Genomic DNA, 21,737 nt, shown 5'->3' with positions numbered 1-21,737 from the left:
TCAGTCTAGTTGAATACAAACCAGATCAATTAGCCGTCAGTCGGACTAACTAATACTTACTCGGTCTTGTCCTTCTGATGAAATATCGGGGCCAAATTACCCGTTTCACACAAGTGCTTCATGTCGATTTTTCTCGCAGCCCTCCAGAACGCTTTCCTACCTCAGCGAGACATTTCTGCGACACCTAGGCATTTGGAGAGGCTGTGATTAGTATTTTTAAGGAAAGGACGAGATGAGTTAATGTTATTCAGAGACACTGGAATGCGAAGTCGCCATTGGGTCTGAATGACCAAACTGGAAATGAATGTTACAGAGCTTCGAGTACGGTGCAATCGAATGCAGATGGTATTTTACTATAATTAGCTCCAGTCCCTATTGTAGAAAAAGTGCTTTGATAAGGGATAGAATTTACAATCCATCCCTACCTCATGAAAGAGTGGATGGAGCGTACATTTGTTAATATTGAACAAAACAAAACACGAGCGGGGGAGGCAATACTGGAGACTCTGTCCCGCTGCTCATGCACGTGTGCCCGTGTGCAGATGCACACACTCACTAAGCATCTTTTTTTTTTTTTTTTAATTTTTGCGCAGATCCTGTCCCAGAATGGTGCTGTCATATTCTATTTTCTTTACGTTCTTAATTACCTTTGCTTGATGTTTTTTTTCTAACCTCCCTTGAAAAGGGCCATTTGGCTCCAAGCGCTTTGTGGATCTCCTTGGGAGAAGAGCCCGACTGTTGTCCGTGTGCAGTATCAGTCCGTGGGTTTTTCCAGGGGCTGTCATTTAAGCAAACTGAAAGCATTTGTTTTCAACTTGTTCTTTTGCCAAAAGTCTGGAGAAGGGTAGATGTTACAGAGGCATCGGCCAATGGCTGCTAGGGCTCACAAATTTTTTTTAAATTACTCGTTCTGATTTTGTTCCAAGCTGGCTTATAGTTTGGTGTGGCTGGCTGCCTCTTCCAACCCTTACATTTTAGTGTGATGACGGTGGTTCAGCCTTTCCCTTCCTTTCCGTTCTCAGCCAGACTGATGACGGAAAGGGAAGGATAAAGATGTTATCAAGCAGGCCCTCCATGCCTCTTTCTGGGGGTTGTGGGAGACTTCAGTTGGAGGCCTGTGTCAGTGCTTGAAGCTCTGAAGTTGGAAACGGTTTCCAGGGCCAGAGTAGGCATTCTGTTTTGTAGGATGGAACTTTGCCCCCAGAGTTTAATCAAAGCTCAGGTTTCTTTCCAGCAGTGATGCAACGTTTAAGCAGATCTTTCCATTAACCACAGATGGAATTTTATCTGGTGTGCTAGAACCATTCGAAGTGCAAACAAAAAGTTCCTGGCACATTCAAGCACGCAGACAGTAAGTGACCAAGTTGCTCTCAGGGTCAATGAACTCATGGCTGGGGGTTGGGGGCAGGAGAGGGCCGCCTCCCAGGGTCCCCTGGATTTGTCCATCTGGGGGCAGGAGAAAACTGCAGCTGTCTTCATAATTTTCCTGATAACCCAGCTGGGTCGAGTGGAATGGCTACTCTGAATTGGTAAAAACGGTCATTTAAAAAAATACTTTAAAAGATAGAGCTTTATTATTTCATTAGCACGTTTGATGCTTCTGCCTAGATGCCTCACAGACATCTCAAAGTCCGTGCGTTCCCCAGCCTGGCTGACCACCTCTGACCCCGCCTCTGTCTCAGAAAGACAGCAGCCTCCCTCGCATCACATGTGTCCCACCTCCAGTACAACTCCGTGCTGCCCTTGACCCACGTTGCCCCATGCACCCCTGCCCTCTCTCACCTGGACCACTGCCCTGCCCTGCCCTCCTCACTGGCCCGCCATGGGCTTCCTTGCCTCTCACCAGTCTGCACGCCACCCTCCTAAGAGATCCCGTGACCCATATGGGACGCTGCCACTGGCCCTTGAGAGGTTGGTCCCAGATCCTTCTTCCTCCACCAGACGTCAGCCACACTGGCCTTTCTAGCCCTCCTCACATGGCATTGGCTCTTTCTCCCTCCAGACTGCCTTTCTTCCCTATGTCTCTTCCTCTCTCACCTCAGCTCCTATGTGCCGGCCACCAGAAGTCAGCTCAGCGCCCTCAGACTTGACTTGCCCTCCCTACCATTATATGTTTATATTCTTGACTTGTGAGATTTCCTCACTGGGTTCCAGGAGTGGAGGGGTTGTGTCTATTTATCTCACCACTCTGATCCCAGTCTGACCCTTGAGCGTCGCAGGGGTGGGGCCAGAGAGGGTCTAGGTGGGGGCTCCAAGTCTGGCATTCCTTCCAAGCTGCCGGTGGTCATGGGCAGTGTGCCATCTCGAAGGGCTTAGTGGTCCCATGGATGTAGGAGAAATTGTGTCGTCCCCCTCTCCGAGGCAGCTCCCAGTACACACAAGAACAGGAAAGAAACCTGTCCTGCTCTGCAGCTATTAGATTTACTTGACCACGGCCTCCTCCCTTTTGCTCCCATAAACATCTGTTTCCTGGCCATTCTGGAAGTTGTGCCAAGGTCGCAGGCCCAGGTGGGAGCACACAGGAGCACATGGCAGTGTTTGGTGGGAGTGATGAGTGGTTTAGTGCGTCTGGGATCTGGTATGCGACAGAGCCGGGTTGGCGGGAGCTGCAGATGGTTCCCCGGGGCGCCAGGAGCACGAGGCTGGGGAGAGTGCGCAGTTTTCCAGACCCTTAGGAGAGATGATGGGAAGGTAATCTGGCCTGAGGTGGAGGAGTTTACAGAGAGAAGCACGTGAGCCCATCTCTTGCCAGCAGACCATAACGTTCTCGAGGGCCAAGGCCACATCTCAGTTGTTTGTGAATCTAGCAGAATACCCAGGAAATAGTAGACAGACACTTAGTCAACGTTCATTGAAACATAACTCAGTCGCACAGAGTAGGTTCACATAATCCAGTTGTATCTGTTATCATTTGCTTATTCCCGTCTTTTTACGTAAAAACATCAGAAGTGAATCATGGCCTGCCTTCATAACATGATGTCAAAAACCTGAAAAAGGGCCTGGAAGAATGAATCACACTGTATCTTGTATGGCTAAAGCCTACAGTGATGACAGTAGTGACGGTCCAGCCGGACGCTGGATGTGGTCACTGGTATCGACTTAGTGAACACTGGGGGGTGGGGAGGAGAGGGGCACTAGGCTCTGGCCACCTGACCTGTTGTCCGTGAGCAGAGACAAGTGATACTGAGGGCTACCTGCTCTTCCCTTCCAGCAGAGTAAGAACTAACTAACAAGAGAATGAGGCGAGTCAGTTTCCCAAAGTACTCTTATATTTTCCCGTCTCCAAAATGGGCAGAATGAGTAGTGTCCTCTCTCTCCCTCGTGAAACAGCTGTGTCCATGTGGTTCAGCTTGGATGGCAAGGGTTGGAGATACCCTACACGTCGTTTCAGCTCTGTTGTGGCGAGCAAGCGGATTTGGGGCTAGGGCCCAGTTGGCCTCTGTGATGTGGGAAGGGAGAGGAGGTGGGGTTCTGTGCTGAGTCAAGATACCCTTTATTTTGTTGGATCATCTTCCTTCTCTTCTCCCTCATCTACTACTTTGGTTCCTGGGTCTTCAGATAAGCCACAGCCAGACCAGCCTAGCATCCCTCCCCACTCTGCCCCAAGTGATACTCTGAGGGGGGCTCGGGTATCTCACCGGGACAGGCTGTAATGAGGCTGTCCAGTCATTGCTTGCTTGCAGGCCTGGTTCCTCTCCCTGCCACCCCCCAGGAACATAAGTGTGACTGCACTTCTCCATTCCTCACATGAAAAGGCCTGATCCACTTTCTATTCCGTGAGTCTAGCTGAATTCAGTGGTTCATACCCATTTTGGAATTACAGGTCCATTTGAAAACCTGATGAAATTTCTAGATTCTCTCTCTCTCTCTCTCTCTCTCTCTCTCTCCAGAAGGGGGTGGGGGCAGAAATCATGTGCTCATGTCCACACCACTTTGCCTATAGTTTCTGGGGGCTTCCTGGGACTTTTGCCTATTCTTCCATTCTTGAGGGACCTTAGACCAGAGGAAGAAGGCCCCCGCCTAGCCCCCTGGCTCATTTCATGTGTGCATTAACCATTGCCTGTCCTAAGACAGGCCATCTTGCAAGCTGTAAGATGATTTGCACTGGTTGGGGAGTATTATTTTTCTTTCTTTCAATTCCCCACCCAATGGGTTGGCTTCCTGATTGAAAGTCGGTCCAACCTGCATTGGGAAATGGGCTGATCTTACCCCCTGACTTCACAGCTTGGAAGCTGAAGCCCAGGCAGGCTGCCAAGCCTCCCACAGGTGGAGTGAGACGGAGGGTTATCGTCTACATTCCTTCTGGTGAGCTTATCCTCTCCTGGAGGAGGTCTTAGGATTTGGTGGCACTTGGGCCCTCGGGGGTCTGGCCCCTGACTTCCTCCACAGCTATTTCCTGGTTGGCAGTCAGGGCTGGCTTACTCACAAGCAAACAGCAGAGGCAATTCCCTGTCCTTCAGCAATTACAGAAGAAGTTGCCCTTCTCTTTGATGATGCTAAGGGAGAAAGAAAAAAGAGAGCTGGCAGGAGCTGTCTCTCACGCTCTGGATACAACCGTGCATGGAACGTTGAACCCACAGAGAATTAACTCTCAGTGAACGGAGCATCCCGGGGGCATGTCAAGGCAGTTGAGCAGCTTGATTCAAATGTGTGCTCTTCCTCCTGGAGGTAGTGGGGACCTGAGAAGATGTGGGGACAAGGGTCTCTGTGAATGGTCTTTGTTGTCTTAGCTCCATATCAGGGCAAAGACTCTGGAGCCTCCTTCTAGGACTTTCTAGCTCCTGCCAACTTCCTGAGGCTTCTGAAGCCATAGTGGGGCCCCCATGAGCCATGAGGGCTTTGCAGCAGGACATGAGCACATGGAAGCTTTGGGTGGAATGGAACTGGGCTTTCATGCTCTCATGGGGGTCATTGGCTTATGGGAGAAAGCTACAAAACAAGCCCTTTGTCACTTGTTGAGCCCATGACTGCTGTGCTATGCCCAGCTTCTGGTCCGGCAACAGGTCTGTGGCCCACAGGGAAGAAAACATGACCAGGGTTGCCCAAGGCACACCTGCCAGAATGCCGCTTGGATAGTTTCATAGTTCAGTAGCATCGATGACCCGTGACACCTGCAGGCCATCTACTGGGATCCTGCTCATTGATGTTACCTCTTTACACCCTTCTTTGCATTTTACCTTATCTACAGAATGGCATTCACCAGGGGCCTAATTTTAATTTGACTTCAAGAAGAAGGATGGGGGGTTGGCATGCCTGGCAGAAGAAAGCATTGCTTTTCACATAAACTGGAGAAGATGATGAAGCCGTCTGCATGCCTAGAATTCTCTTCCCCAGAGTAAATAACTTTCTATGATCAATATGCTGTATGTTCAGCAAGAAACATACCAAGAAAAACATAAAAGGAAGAGGGTCAGCGTGAAGTTCTACCTTCAAAATAGGACTTGGGAAGAAATCAGGATGTTTTTTGCAGGCTGATACTGGTGTGCTAAGAGAGGTGACTTGTGTTTGGGCCAGATGTGGCATTTGGCAAACGTTGTTCTTGCCCCAAATCACTTATGGCTGATCTTCCACAGAAAAAAATCAGTCAAGGTCATGGGGTGGTCATTAAGACTCAGTTGCACTTTCTCCTCTGAATTGTGTTTTCTATTTATTTATTATTATTATTTTTAAAGATTTTATTTATTTATTTGACAGAGATCACAAGTAGGCAGAGAGAGAGAGAGGAAGCAGGCTTCCTGCTGAGCAGAGAGCCCAATGTGGGGCTCGATCCCAGGACCTGAGATTATGGCCTGAGCTGAAGGCAGAGGCTTTAACCCACTGAGCCACCCAGGCACCCCTGAAATGTGTTTTTTAAAAGTCTACTCGTTGTTATATTTGTAATCAGAAATGTATTCATTTAACTTCACTCCTGTGTTCAAGAAGCATTTAGTGAGCTCTTTCTGTGTTCCACACAGTGCTGGGTATACTGAAATACAGTGGTGGGCAAAACCCAGGCCCTACCCCCAGGCCAGTGGGGAGCAGAGGGCGATCAGATGGACCCCCACTTCTGGCAGAGTCTCCAAAGTTTGTATTCATTCTGTGTCCGTTTCATCTTGCCTTTTCCATAAGAAAGCGGATGTTTGTGGTCCAGCAGAGCTTTGCTCAGCAAGGACCTGTCACAGGACAGGTGTTTGCTGAGAGCTGGGGAAACCAGGGTGACTTCAGTTATCCTTCTTGTGGGAGGAAAGAAGGGCTAATGGGCACACTGGGGAGTGAGGGCAGTGGTAAAGAGACATGCACGGGAGCCTAGGAGCTCTGAGGGGGACCCCCTGAGTGGCCAGTCTGGACATCAGAAAAGGTTTCCAGCATGTGTGAGGCTCAAAGATGAATATAAGTAGAGGGTGGGTAGGGGGTTAGGGGACCCACCAGGCCGGAGGCACAGAGCCTCGTGGCACAGCCCAGCCTGCTGGAGATGGAAGACCGGGCGGAGTGGCCTGGGCATAGAGTGAGGTTCCAAGGGAAAGGTGTGTGGTGCCCTATGACCTGGCAGAGGCGTTAACCCACTGAGGGGGACAGAGGGAGTGGGCGAGAGCTACAGGTCTGTGCAGGAAGTGGTTCCAGCCAGAGCTGGCCCCAAGAGCCACTGCCTCCAGCCTCTCTACCCAGCCCAGGGCCCCTCCCAGAACTGCCTCAAGCCACCGCAGCCCCTCCTCTGGGGTCCTGTACATTCTCATCTCCAGTGGGAGAGGGGAGGTCTCCAGTGGGAGAGGTGAGGACAGGCGAGCTGGAATCCCAGACCCTCCTTCAGCAGGACAGCCTCAGGGATTCTCAAACGTTGACAAAGCTCAGCCCTGATTAAAGCCACTGTTGAAACCTGTATTACCGTCTGAGGGCAGCTGTAACAAATGCCCACACACTGGGTGGCTTGAAATGACGGATATTTCTGATGTCACCGTCCTGAAGTCCAGAAGCCTGGAATCAAGGTATCCATGGGGCTGCAGCTGAGAATCTTTCCTTGCCTCTTCCAGCTTTCAGTGGCTCCACGCATTCCTTGGCTGGTGGCTGCCTCCCTCCCGTCTCTGCATCTGTCTCTGTCTTCCCAAGGGCTGTCCTCCTGCCTTCTTGTATGGGGACACATGTCACTGGAATTTAGGGCACACTCAAATAAATCACCCAGGTAATCTCGTCTGGAGATCCTTAACTTAATTACTTCTGGGTGCACGTACCTTTTGGGAGGCCACCATCAACCTCCTATAAACATACGGAGGGGGTCTGGGGGCTTAGTTGCTTGAGCATCTGACCCTTTGATCTCAGCTTGGGTCATGATCTCAGGGTTGTGGGATCGAGTCCCATGCTGGGCTCCGCACTCAGCGTGAAGTCTGCTTGACTTGAGATTCTCTGTCTCCCTCTCCCTCTGCCCTCCCTCCCTCTCTCAAAAACAAATAAATGAATAAAATCTTTAAAAAAAAAAGAAGAAGAAGAAGAAGAAGCCTGTGGGGAGTGAAGTAGAATGAGCAGGAACTTTCCTGTGTGCTGTATTCCCCTTTCCTTCAATGCAGTGATCTGAAAGCTTGATGCATGCACGATCCATTGTCTTCATAAGGGCTCTACCCTCACCAGGCATCCTGAGGCACTAAATGTGTTTTATTCTGCTCCAGGCCCACTCCTTTGCAGACTTGCTTGAGTTCAAGACTGATTTTCTGAGTTCTGCGGCCTTGAAAAGTAGACCGTGTGTACCACGGTCTCTTCCCCTGCATTTTTCACCCGGAGAAAGTCTGAATGCCTCCTTGGGAAGCTGGGAAATCCAGATAGACCATGAGTGAATCTTCCATGTAAAAGGGCAGTCTGGGTGAACTTCCAGAGAAGTATTATGAAAAATACTTGAAACCCCACAAAGGATCCTAGGTTGCTTTTTCTCAGAAAGATAATCACACACGTCAGGGATCCCCTTATATTTCCCTGCACTTGGCTGAGAAACAAGGCAATGTCTGGAGCCCAGAGAGAGACAATGGCAAGGAAGCCCAGACCCAGGGGCCACTGGCCCAATCAGCCTGAGACAGTGAGGACACCTGTGATTCCATCTGGATAATTTGTTATATTTGGTTCCATTGACCTGCCAGTGCTCACCGGTTGTCAAAGACTTATAGTGACCTGTTGAGGGGGAGAGAGCTGCCCCTGAGACCAAGCTAGAATCAAGCTAGAACCAAGCTGGAATCAAGGTATCCATGGGGCTGCAGCTGAGAATCTTTCCTTGCCTCTTCCAGCTTTCAGTGGCTCCACGCATTCCTTGGCTGGTGGCTGCCTCCCTCCCGTCTCTGCAACTGAGAATCTGTGCCGTGGACCCGTGCCAGGACAGCCCACCCTCAGAACTGTGTGTTAGCCTTGGGTTTGGGGCCAGGGTGCTCACCCTTTCATACCGCCAGGGGACTATTTTGTGACTTCTGGCAACATGCTTTCCCATGTCATCTCCCTGGTGACCCACTCAAGCTTGGAAGAAGAGAGTTCACCTCCTTCTCCTCTATAACTGGATGTCCACAAGCGACGGAAGGTGCTGGATGTTAGTAAGGTGGGTGGTGAGTCAGTAGGACAAGATGGATTGGGAACGTCCCTGGGGAGCTTGTAGCCATTAGTTGTACACGCAATGCTCTGTTTTGTAATTAGGGTGTTTAGCAGATTAGGAAATATTGTCTTAAGTGTTGTGTACTGAGTAAATCTTTCTGGTTCAGACAGTGATTTATGGGGAAGTTACAAAATGCCATCAGAGGGTATTGTGAACAAAATATCTCACTGTATAGTGTTATTTTCCATGGAAGTATCTATTCACGGCAATTATAAATTATCTAGGACTTGGAGCCGAGGTTCGTTTTAGTGTCTAGCCCCAAACTGTTGTTGAACTGTTTGTGGTGTTTCTAAGGAACCTGGGTGTCTCCTGGTGTTTTAGGAACAAAGCGCGTTGGTAGAGGGACAGGCTGTGATACTTCTTCCTAAGCACTTTTTCCTGTTGATCCATATTGCCTTTTCAGATCAATCCCCGCCCTTAAATGTGAGGCGGTATATGGGGCTGTCCTGCTTTCCTTCCTCAGGACAGTGTGGGGAAACGGAGGCCAAGAGAGGTCTGAAGGAAGACATTCTGCCCCTCTGCCTTTGGCGGCCTCTAATTCCCTTCCAGAGTTGCCTTGGGTGGCTCCTCTGGTGGCTGTGCCAGCCTTGGGTCTGAGCCTGAGGTCACCAGCCTTGCCTGGCGTCCCCCCGGGCCCCCACCGCTCCAACCCTTGAAGTTCCCCTCTTCCAATCCTTCTCCTCCTCACCTCACTTTCCCTACCTGTCTGCTCCTTCAGAGCCTGCATCACACTCTGGGCGGCTTGGTGGGAGACCCCCACCTAAAGCACAGACTCCTGAGAGCAGAGCCCCAGTGCCGTCGTCCTGCATATCCCCACCCCAGTTCCAGACTGAGCCCCAGAGGGAGCCATTACTGAATCAAGTGGGACCACAGTAGCAAGAAAATGCTTTGCTTCAAGGCGTGGGAATTCTTTCCCCCGTGATCTTTTAAAAGTACAAATAAAACAAAACAAACATCTTCAACCTCGAAACACTCTCTCTCTCTCTCTCTCTCTCTCTCTCTCTCTCACACACACACACACACACACACACACACACACACGCTGAAGTGAGTGCTTTCTATACACTCCTTCATACGCAAGTGCCCCCTCAGGACAACCCATGATGGTGCCCATTGTACAGACAAGCAAACTGAGGCCAGGGAGGTTACTGAACTGCTCTCAGTCATACAGCTGGTGAGAGTGGGACTGTGTTTTGAGTCTAGGCAGCTAGGCCTCCTGGATTCCTGCTCCAAAGTATCACGGATATTCCCTCGCAAACTCTTTTTCTTGGTTGTGAAGGCAGATCATGCCAACTGAAAATTCATAAAAACCCTGAAGATAATTTAGAAATTTTATTTATTTATAAAGATTTTATTTATTTATTTATTTGACAGAGAGAGAGAGAGAGCAGGAACATAAGCAGGGGGAGTGGGAGAGGGAGAAGCAGGCCTCCTGTTGAGCAAAGAGCCCAATGTGGGGCTCGATCCCAGGACTCTGGGATCGTGACCCCGAGCCAAAGGCAGATGCTTTAACAACTGAGGCACCCAGAGGACCCTAATTTAGAAATTTTAAATTAGCAATAATGTCACCACCAAAGAATTACAGCTCTTAATATCTTGCCATATCTCTTGCTAGATTTTTCTCTGTGCTTATTTGTATCGTGTTTCCAGAGGCGACTAAAAATTCCAATGTATGGATTACTGTAATTTACTGATTCCTGTCTTCTCTGTAGAATGTCTTGCTTCCAACTTCCAATAACTGTTTGATCAATTCTCCCCTTTTTACAGTCTTCACACTTGTAGCACTGATGGAGAGGCTACAGACAATCATGAGATCCTCTTTAAAATAAATAGTAACTGCATTTCTCCCTGCCAGGTGAAATGGCTCCAACAACAAGAAGTTAAACGCAGAGTGAAGAGACAGGTGCGAAGCGACCCGCAGGCCCTCTATTTCAACGACCCCATTTGGTCCAACATGTGGTACATGGTGAGTGGGGTGTGGGCCTCACTGCCCCCTGGGCATTTGTACTGCCATGTTGCTGGGATGGGTTCATTTCCCCCAGCAAAGCTAAATCCTCACGGCAACTCCAAACAGACGCATTTCCTATCATTGTGAAATCCCTGCTTCAGTGCTGCACAGATGTTCTTGTGAAAGTTTTAAGAATGATGCAAAACCTCTCCAGGGTGGGGGGTGTGGAGTCTTTGAGCAGGGCAGTGAATTCTTGCAAGCTCAGGACTAATTAAGCAGTGAAAAGTGAGAGCCCACAAAAGGAGATAATACCCTAGGAAAATGATAGATTGCCAGGTGTAGGAAAAGCTCGGGGAGCACTTCGCATTCACTCTTCCTGGGAATGGGTGGGAGAAAGAGGTTGTCTGCTCTGTAGGGCACGGGGAAGTGTTTCCTTCTCATTCACTTGCACGTATAAGAACGCCCCTGCTGGGTTTGCACCGTACGATGTGCCCATCTTATGCCATGCTATGGCTGCAAGGAGTCCGTGCTGGGGCTGGGCTTTGTGTCTTCTGTGCCTACAGCACTGTGGTGACAAGAACAGCCGCTGCCGATCAGAAATGAATGTCCAGGCAGCGTGGAAGAAGGGCTACACTGGGAAGAACGTGGTGGTCACCATCCTCGATGATGGCATAGAGCGGAACCACCCTGACCTGGCTCCAAACTATGTAAGTCAAGCCTAGGAATGTGCAAAGATACTCAACCATGCTAGTCATTCCATAAATACACATTTTAAAAACCATAAGGCAAATAAATAAATAAAATACAAATAAAATGATTTTTAATAAATAAATAAATAAATAAATAAAACCCATAAGGTGCCATTTCTCCCCTCCCCACCCCATTATATTAAACAAAACAGAAAACCATGTTGTGGGGAAGGGGGGGTGTTGGCGAAACACACTTCTTTCTGTCATCCTCGAGCCGGGGGTTGCCCAGAAGGATCGGTCCAGATGTTTGAGGAGTCACATGTATTCCCGAGAATGGGTCCTAAAGAATTCAGAAACGGGTGTGGAGATGGTCATCGGACTAACGCAAGCGGCGTGAAACATGACACAGGTCAAGCCTGGGCTCTGGACCCAACTGCCTGGGGTTCTGTTCGGGCTCTGCAGTTCACTAGCTCCGAGACCTCGGGCAAGTTTCTTCACTTCTGGGCCTCAGTGTCACCATCTGGGAAATGGCACCTCATCCGGTCATTGCGAGGACTGAACGTCTTTGTACGTGTAAAGGAGCGAGCCTGGCACGGAGCACATAGGAAGGAGGCATTCAATATTCTAATGTATTCTAACGAACCTGCGTGTGTAACAAAGGTTAAGTTCACCCATGCCCTATCTGTTGGAGAGACAATCACGCAGCCCTTAAAAGTGGCAGTTTTGCAGTCAACAATCCATGAGAGCTTTTCTGAAGTGTTTTATTTAAAAGGAGGGTGTGAAATGATACGAGTACTGTAACCATGAGTGTCTAAACAGAGACACGAACATTAGACACATAAGGTGATGGACAGTCTGACACATACTGCAACACGGGTGCGCCTTGAGGACATTAAATGGAAGATGCCAATCACGGGGAAAAAAAAAACAAAAAACAAATTCTGTATGATTGGACTTAGAAGAGGCACCTAGAGCAGTCCAATTCTTGGGGACAGAAAGCAGAATGAGGATTGCCAGGAGCCGGGGGAGTGGAGAGAGGAAAATGGGTTCAGAGTGTCAGTTTTGCAAGGTGAAGAGGTCTGGGGGTGCAGGGGAGTGACAGGTGAGTGACCATTTGAATGTACTTAATGCCATTGAACTTGATACTTTCAAATGGTTAGGAGGGCACATTTTCGGGGGGTGTCTTTTACTGCAATAAAAACGTACGCAAGATGATAGTTCTAGGACAAGAGTACCAAGTGTATGTTTTTCTCTACTTTCTAATAGAAGCATAAAAATTATTTCAAGCACGCTGTGCCATTTCTCTTCGGTCACTGAGATTTCCTTTCTTAGGATTCCTACGCCAGCTATGATGTCAACGGAAATGATTATGACCCGTCTCCACGTTATGATGCCAGCAATGAAAATAAGTATGTCACTCTGTCTCCTCCTATCTTGCTTCCCTGTCCCTCTCCCTGCAGAATCACTATTGAACTGGCCCCCCATAGGGATTCCGGAAGGGTGATGGGGCTGCCTGGCCGGTGTCTGGGGCTTAGCCCGGAGCCAGAAGCCAGTGCCAGAACAGCCCTTCAGGCACAAGACAGCCTATGTGGAGTTCGCCTCTTCTTGGGGTGTCAGCTCTGCTGGTCAGCTAGAAACAGATGTTTGACCAACATTGTTTCTGTTTCCAACCTTGTCTTCATGACCAGTTGTGTTATGACAGCAGTTTGGGGGCACCTGGGTGGCTCAGACAGTTAAGCCTCTGCCTTCAACTCAGGTCATGATTTCAGGGTCCTGGGATCAAGCCCCGCATCGGGCTCCCTGCTCAGTGGGGAGTCTGCCTCTCCCCTCACTCATGTGCATGCTCTCTTTCTCTCTCTCAAATGAATAAACTCTTTTAATACAAAAAAAAAAAAAAAAAAAAAAAAAAAAGACAGCGGTTTGGCCTAGTGGAGCACAGAAGTCATATGCCTGAGCTTTTTTGTCTTTGTCCATGACCTTATGGGAGAGGTGGAAGGGCCCTGAGTGATGTTGGATAGATCTGGGTTCAAGTCCAAGCTTTACCATCCCTGGTGGTGAGGCTTCATCTCAGTCTTAAGAGACTTTCCCGTGGAGACGATGCTCCCTGCCTCCCTGGGTTGTGGGCGGGCTGAACAGACAGGGGAAGAAACCGTGGTGGGTGCCGTCTAGGTAGCTGTTTTCATCATTTTGCAAACGAAGACAGCTGGTCTAGAGAGATTAGATGACTTGTGTGCTGTGAAGTGACAGCCCTGTTGTGGGGGAAGTCAAGTCCAGCTTCACAGACCTGGCCCTGGGACTTCATTCACTGTGTCCTGCCTGTCTTTTCTCTGCTGGCTTGCTCCATGCCCTGAGCTTGTACCATTCCTCCAGAAATATTTCGTGGAAAAGAACAAAAGACCTTTCTTTGGTCTCCCAGCTGACACAACGCTTGCCAAGGTGCCTTCTCCCTCCCATATAGTATTTTGCTTTTCTGTAGAGTCCATGGTGAGGTTCAAACACGGGTACCCATGCCGTGCTGTGCAGGGGGGCTCAGCTAGGCTGATGTGTTCAACACCACAGAGCTCAGAGTCCCTGGAGCTAGCAGAGGCCCCAGCCCTGAGGGCTGCTTTCCTGCCTCGTGTCCTAAGGTCATGTGTCCCAAGGTCATGTCCGGAGGTGCCCTTCCTGCTCAGCCACGAGCACACCTTGGGTGCAGGGTGCCTGGGAGGAATGATCCAGACAGGACACAGTGACCTGTGAAGGGCAGGCCTGAGTCTGGGTGAGACATGGAGCTCCGTGACACTGGGGACAGCCCTGGCCCCGGGGGGTGGCATGAGATCCGCAGAAGGACGGATGACTCCCTTCCAGAAGGCGAGCACGCAGACCCGGGACTATTTTTAAAGGTGGTTTTAAATTTAAATCAATGATTCTAATCCCCATGGACTCTCACAGAGATGGGCTGTTGAAACTTGCCCATATTTTGGCCTCTCTGCAGAGGAATTGCCTCTATGAAGCACGTTGGAAAATGGGGTCATTACTGAGGAAAGCAATTTGTTTTTCTGGTAATTTCTTCGCAATCTCCCCGCCGCTGTTGAGTGTTCCAATTTCAAGCGTTCTTCCTCGGCTCCTGCTTAAGTGGCCGTGGAGGGGAGGGGAAGGGAGGGCTGTCCCAAGGTGAGCATGGGGGTGGCAGGGGCATAGGACACCCATTCGTTCTCCCTTCCATCCTGTCAGCCCCATGGATGTCTACGCTGCACGTGCAATGTGCTAGACAATGTACTGTGGGTGACCTGAAGGCATAGTTCTGGAGGAGGAAAGCCCCGGACCCTGGGTGCGGGGAGCAGAAGCCCCGCACTTCGTCCTGGGATTAGGGGAAGTGCTCGCCCTGTGCAGGGGCAAGACTGCCCTGGGTGGTTGGGCAAAGCTGGGCTTGAGGCTCCCTCCCGGGGGAGCAGCTTGCAAGGGAAGGGTGGGGGGTTGGGGGGGCAGGACAGAGGCTAAGTGACACTCCTCTTGCAGGAGATCTGAGCAATGCCCGGGACGTGCTCCCGATTGCCGGGCGGAGCCCTAACTTCGTTTTCTGCTTTGCTTCAGACATGGTACTCGCTGTGCGGGGGAGGTCGCTGCTTCAGCCAACAACTCTTACTGCATCGTGGGCATAGCGTACAATGCCAAAATTGGAGGTAAGGTCCAGGGGCACGCAGCTGGGGAGCTACGGGGCCCGCAGCAGGGGTGTCCCACCAGGGGCAACAGCTTCACCTCTGCTGGCCTCAACCAGCAGGTCTGCTGTGTCAGACCTATGCCCCCCCTTCCCCCCAGTCTGCAGCCTGGTGGCAGGCGGCCAGCACCCCATGACTGGGGCCTCACCGCTGAGGAACTGCTCACTGTGTTGCCCGAAAAGCCATCGGGAAGGCACCCCCTTTCTTTCTCGGCCCTGCTAGTCTGACTCACCAGTGTCAACCAGACCACCCCTCAGAAAAGGCCATGCTGGTTCCCTCCTGCTCACAGCCCTGCGGGGGGTCCCTGTCACTCCCACAATGAAAGTCCTTGCTCCAGTATGCTGGCCCACTTCTCCTGCCCCTGCCCCTCAGCTTTAGCCAGGGGACCTTTGTCATAGTGTCCCCTGGTCACAGGTTGTCCTCCCAATTTAGGCCTTGGCTTGCAGCCTTCCTTCCCATCACCCCAGAGCCTCTTCCTGCCTCTCCCTTTGGCTCCGTGCCCACTCTGCTCCCCCTCAGCTTGTTCGCCACGGCCGGTGGGGGACCAGGTCTTCCAAGTCCCTGTAAGTAACAATGCCTGACCCCAGGTGTTTCTGCCTCTCCTGGTTATCTTCTCTGTCTAGGAGTCAGGCTTCCCTTGCTGGGAGGGGGATTTAGAGCAGAGTCCCATATCGTCTTCCCCGCCTGAGCCTGGCAGTTTGACAGCCCCAACTGGCAATCCGCAGGTACTCCGAAGTAGCAATTAGGGGCATTTCACTGAACTGGGAGCTGAGCAGGTGCGTGCCTTGGGCATGAATGGTCCTTGAGCAGCCAGCTGGCTTTGGGGTGCCCCTGTTCTCGCTGGGGACTCTCAGTTTGGAGATGCTCATGCTCAATGGGCCTTCCCAAGACACCGCCTTCCCTGCTGCTTTTTGCTTTGCTGGAGTGATTGTAGCCTCTCTGGTCTACTATGGAGAGGTTGGGCCATGGGTTCCCTGGATCATGCTGGAGGTTCCGATGGATACATGCCCCTTAGAAGTCTCGCCATAAACTGTAGGACCAGCCTGACGTGGGCACCAATCCCAGTTCCACCACCCGCTTGCTATGTGTTCTTGGACAATCCATGTAACCTCTCTGAGCCTCGGTTCAGAATAGCAATAACTCAACTGACTCCCCTGGTCTGTTGTGACCATGAAGTGAGATGCGTTGTGTGTGGAAACCATTGGCTGAGGGATAAGTGCAAGGGACTCTGAGCAACTCCATCCCTCCTGCTGAAATTCAGAGACAGAATAAAAGTGATTTGTGTTGCCTTGAGTTAGGGCTCAAGGCAACCCACCTTTGGGATTGTCTGAGCCCTGCACCCCAAAGACCCTGGACTGGGAGCACTGACATTTTCAGGGAGCCATTAGAAGTACAGAAAATCGTAGAGTCCCAGACCTACTGAGTCAGGATCTGCATTATATCAAAATCCCGAGAGGGTGTGACAGCCAGTGTCAGTCTGAGAAGTCCTGGTTGAGAGGGTTTTCTGGAGTCAGGCAGGTAGGTGACACCCACTCTGTGGGCTGCGATGAGCAACCAGAGCAGTTAAGGAGGTAGAGAACCTCCAGAGAAAGTGCCCATGAGTGTGGTTGGTTCTCACTCTGTACTCCATGTGGAAATGTTACCCCAGTTTCCCGAATTCGGAAGAGATCACTTCTTTGACCACAGGACTTGGGAAGAGGAATATTTTTTAATTAATGTATTTCATATCTTTACGTATAATACTGTGCTAGCCAATGAGGGGAAGAAGAATAAGGATAAGAAAGATACAATCTGCGACCTTCTAGAAGCTTCACATGTCTTTGGGATGAACCATGCAAACATGAAAGATAGTATAAGACCAAGTACTGAAATGACAGGCAGATGGGGGGTCATGGCTCGGCAAGCACTCAGTGGGGGCAGAAGCGTGAGGCTGAGGCACAAGCTCAGTACAAGAGAATTTGACTGGGAACAGGAAAGGTGCTTAGGGGAAAATAGGACAGTTAGCATGGAAGCATGCCACATACGGTTACAGATAGGGTGGGGCTGGCCATGGAGATGCCAAGTGTGGGGTTGGAGGCTGGCATTGACCCAGGGGACCTGTGATAGCTGGGTCTCCAAAATTGCTTGTATACTGCTCCAGCCCTGCCACACAGGCAGACACCCCTTCTTCCAAGCCCAGCCCTGGACAGGGCAACCCTCAGGCACCCCTAACATAGCCTCCCTCTCTGAGTGAGCTAACACACAGGAGATGCCCATGGAACTGACCGTGAGCGTACCCTTTTATTTATTTTTATTTATTTCTTTTAGCTTTTGCTCAAGAGATTAAAGTGTATCTCCCAACTTACTCCAATCTATCTGGAAGCACTCAGACTATTTCATATATTAGACATGAACCTGAACCAGATTATTCCAATGGACACTCATTCCCATGCTTTGTGCTGTTGTTTTTTTAATTTTACTACATATGTTATAAACCCATAGGCATTGTTCTTCTTCATTAAACAGTTGACTTTAAAATCCTAATGGAAAAGGATATATTTACCTACATATTTACCATTCCCGGTGCCCATCCTCACTTTCTAGCTTTGGATTTCTATGTGGTTTCCATGTTTCTTTAGCCTGAGAATTTCTTTTCATGTTTTTTGAAGTGCAGGTGTACTGATGACAATTTATCTAAACATTTATCTGAAAGTGTCTTTATTTCAACCTCATTTTTGAAAGAAATTTTGCTGAACACAATTCTAATGGGACATGTTTTTCTTTCAACACTTTAAAAATGTTCTTCCATTGTCCTTTGGTGTCCATTGTTTTTGATGATGAGTCATTTTTAATCTGCATTGTTGTTCCCCGTTTACATAGTGTGATTTCTTTTTTCCACCTGTGCTTTGCCGGTGAGTATGATATACTTGGGTGTAATTTTCTTCATGCTTATCTGGCTTGAGGTTTGCTTGTTTTCCTAGGGGCTTATTCTTATTTTTTGGTTTAAGTCAAATGTGGAAAAATTTCTGTCATTATCTCATTTTTTTTCAACCCTATTTTCCCTCTCCTCTCTTTGGGTACCAGTTATAGTTGTTAGATTCCTTGATATACCTTACAGGTTATTGAGGCTGTGTTCATCTTTTTAAGTCCTTTTTCCCCTCTCTGTGTTTCAAATTATATGATTTCTACTGCACTGTCTTCAGGCCCATTAATACTTTCTTTTGTGGTGTCCAACCTGTTGTTAATTCCATCCAATGAATTCCCTTTTTTTTTTTTTTTTGCTTTCAGATCTCATGCCTTTCTGTCCTGTGATTTATTATTTATTATTGATTTATTATTGTTAATAAATAATAATTTATTATTTATTATTGATTTATTATTGTTAATAAATAATAAATAATATGATTTATTATTGTTCCCACATCTTTCCTGAGGTTCTTCTCTTCACCCATTATTTCTATCTTTTGTTATCGATTCTGTAACATATTTGTAAGAGTTACTTTAAAGACTTGTACTAATTCCAGTATCTCGGTTATTTCTGAGTGCTTGTAATGCTTGCTTCTTCTTTTTACAATGGGTCATATACTCTTGTTTCTTTGCACATGGCTAGCAAATTTTTGCTGTACCCTAAACGTTGTTGTACTACATTGTAGAGACTGTGGATTCTGTGATCTTTGAATGCTGTTGAGTTTCATTCCAGCAGTCAGTTCATTTTGAACATGTGGAGGTTTGACTCTTCATTTTTTATGATTGATCTCTTTCTGATTTGCCCTTAGCCTTAGAGAAGATTCTTTATCCCAACCACATGGTCTTTCCTTTTAGACATCTTTTGGCATCTCAGAGGAAAGATTGAAATGTTTACCAAGACCTCTAACTTGACAAGAATCAAAGTCCAAATTGACTCTCCTGCAGTGGGCAGCGTCTGAAATATCCACTCAGCTCATTCAGCCTCCAGCTGGTCTTTTCCTCTTGAACTTCTGAGAGTCTTTTTTTTTAAAGATTTTATTTATTTATTTGACAGAGAGAGATTACAAGTAGGCAGAGAGAGAGAGCAGAGAGCCCGATGCGGGACTCCATCCCAGGACCCTGAGATCGTAACCTGAGCCGAAGGCAGCCGCTTAACCCACTGAGCCACCCAGGCGCCCGAACTTCTGAGAGTCTTGCCCAAAAGTGTTTCGTTCAGGGATCAGCCAACCATTTGAGGGGAGTTTATATGTCCTGTTCTGTGGCTCTCTCCTTTCTGAGATTTATCTCAATTTCCAGCTGCTCTAGCTGTCCTAAACTCCATCCTATGACATCTCACGAGAATTAGATTGCATTTTTCCTCCTTAAGTTCTAGCCTCTCTATATACCAAGAGAACTGGGTAGTTCCCATAGAAGAAAAGTGATTTAGACTTGCGTCATACTAAATATGGCTCCCTTCTTTCAAGACCTGACTCCACTGCCTGCCTCTGCCTTCTTCTGTGGGCTTTCGAATGCCCTTATAAAGTCATGTTTCTATTTAATACATCTTTTGTTGAGAATTTATCATTATTATTTTTTAGAGTCAGCGTGATGGAATCTACTCTGCTGTTATTAGAACTATAACTTGTGGTTTATGTTTCTTTACCAAATAGATGATGATTTTGGTACTACTGCTGCATGACAGTTACTGCAAAATGTAGCTGCTTAACCAACAAATGTGCTACCTAGCAGGAATCATGGCTCAAGGTCACTCATAAGTTTGCAGTTAAGCTATTGGCTGTGACTGTAGTCTGAACGCATGACTGGGGCTGGAGGATCTATTTCCAAGATGGGTCACTTATTTGGTTATTGGCTGGAGGCCTCCATTCCTTGCTGGCTGGTGGCAGGAGTCCTTCTTCCTTGATTCCCCCTGTAGGGTTCTTAGAGCATCACCATAACATGATAGCCAGCTTCCTTTTTTTTTTTTTTTTTAAGATTTTATTTATTTATTTGAGAAAGAGAGAGAGAGGACAAGCAGTGGGGAGAAGCAGGGTGCCCATCCAGCAGGCTGCCCATCCAGCAGGGAGCCCAATGTGGGGCTCAGTCCCATGACCCTAGGATCATGACCTTAGGCAAAGGCAGCCACTTAACCAGCTGAGCCACCCAGGTGCCCTTATTGGTAGCTCACTTCTTTCATTTAAGGTGATTCAAGAGAGAGAAGGAAGAAACAGCCGTGTGTATGACCTAGTCTTAGAAGTCATGTACCATTACTTCAGGCAAATGGATCATTAAGTCTAACAAACACTCAAGGGGAGAGAAATTAGGCTGCACCTTTTGAATGGAAGAGTGTCGAAGAATTTGTGGATATGGTTTAAAGTCACCACAGATAGGGCTCCTAAAAATTTGATTACATATTTATATAAATGGAGTAATTTTTTTCTACCCACTTGCTTTGTAAAATTGTCCATTTCTTATATGTTCTAGCACATTAAAATAATTAAATCAAATGAAAGAATTAGTAGAACTGTCCTAATAATACCTTTTTTTAAAAAGATTTTATTTATTTATTTGACAGACGGAGATCACAAGTAGGCAGAGAGGCAGGCAGAGAGAGAGGAGGACGCAGGCTCCCTGTTGAGCAGAGAGCCCGATGTGGGGTTCGATCCCAGTATCCTGGGATCATGACCTGAGCTGAAGGCAGAGGCTTTAACCCACTGAGCCACCCAGGCACCCCCTAATAATATCTTTAAAGTAATATTCTTGCTGGAACATTACTAGTAAGTCAGATAGCTTAGAAATACATGTAATGATTTATCAAAGGATGGAGGAATATGGAGAAGAAGGTTAAAATATCTAGATCCTGGTGAAAATGAATTCTTATTTTCAGTATTTACTGAATGTTTGCCAGATAATAGGCACTGATCTAAGGTCTGTATATGTATTCTTTTATAAGCTCCATAAAACACTTGTTATAGATGCTGTTCTTACCCCCTTTTAGTGATGAGAGCCAGAGAGGTTAAGTAATTTGCCCCAAGGTCAAACCAACCTGGCTCTGGCCCCAGCTCTTTATGTCTACTCTTTAACAGGAATCTTTAAACCATAAATACAGACGGATGGATGGATGGGAGGGTGGGTGGGAGGGTGGGTGGCTATTATTTCATTGACATTTGATCATACTGTGCTTGTTTTTAGTAAAATATATTAAGATTAATTGTATGCAACTTAACATGAGAAATTAAATCAAACTGAATTACTGCTGAACTCCAGATTTAATTTTATGTTTAAACTTCATATTTGATTTATGTGAATGTAACAGAAGAAAAGGAAACTTGAAATGAAGACATTGCTGAACATAACATAAATAGTTCATTGTAATGAAATATTTTCTCAAATAGCCCTTTAAGGTTATTAAAAACAAAACAAATCCCAAGATTGTGAAAATCATTCAGAGGCCAATGTTACTTTTTTAATGTTTAATTTGACTTATGTGAATTCAACAGAAGAAAAACAAACAACTTGAAATGAGGGAATTGCTGGGCGTCACATAAATATTTCACTATGGTGAAATATTTTCTCAAATACTCCTCTAAGATTATTTAAAAAAAAAAAAAAAAGACAAACCCAAGATTATGAAAATCTTTTAGAGTCTAGGGTTACTTTTTTTTTTAATTACATGTTTCCCATAGTGGATCATTAGATAATTAGCACTTTTCACCCTCACACCTTGACTTCAGACTTTTGTCATTGCCATTACATTGTCAGGGTTCAGTGGTAATCATCTATCATGATAATCTCACACTTAACTTGGTCTTGGTTCACCACCATCGTCTGCAGTACAGCTTTTCTATTCCTGAGTTATTTACTTTGATTTATCTCTTAGT

General features: G+C 47.6%; 1 protein-coding gene across 3 annotated transcripts in view; it reads left to right on the top strand.

Moving 5' to 3' along the window:
- PCSK6 (proprotein convertase subtilisin/kexin type 6) overlaps positions 1–21,737 on the top strand; it is a 180,821-nt gene that overhangs the window by 50,742 nt on the left and 108,342 nt on the right. For 2 of the 3 annotated variants that reach the window (XM_059180173.1, XM_059180174.1), the window contains exons 3-6: positions 10,455–10,565; positions 11,111–11,254; positions 12,569–12,645; positions 14,810–14,898. In XM_059180173.1, the coding sequence (XP_059036156.1) occupies positions 10,455–10,565; positions 11,111–11,254; positions 12,569–12,645; positions 14,810–14,898 (421 nt within the window). The remainder of the gene's footprint in view (positions 1–10,454; positions 10,566–11,110; positions 11,255–12,568; positions 12,646–14,809; positions 14,899–21,737) is intronic. The other variant, XM_059180175.1, reaches the window with a different exon arrangement.

This window comes from Mustela lutreola, chromosome 7, assembly GCF_030435805.1.
Source record: "Mustela lutreola isolate mMusLut2 chromosome 7, mMusLut2.pri, whole genome shotgun sequence".
Lineage (NCBI taxonomy): Eukaryota > Metazoa > Chordata > Mammalia > Carnivora > Mustelidae > Mustela > Mustela lutreola.
Note: the sequence above shows the minus strand (reverse complement) of the source record. Positions and strands in the feature narration are given on the sequence as shown.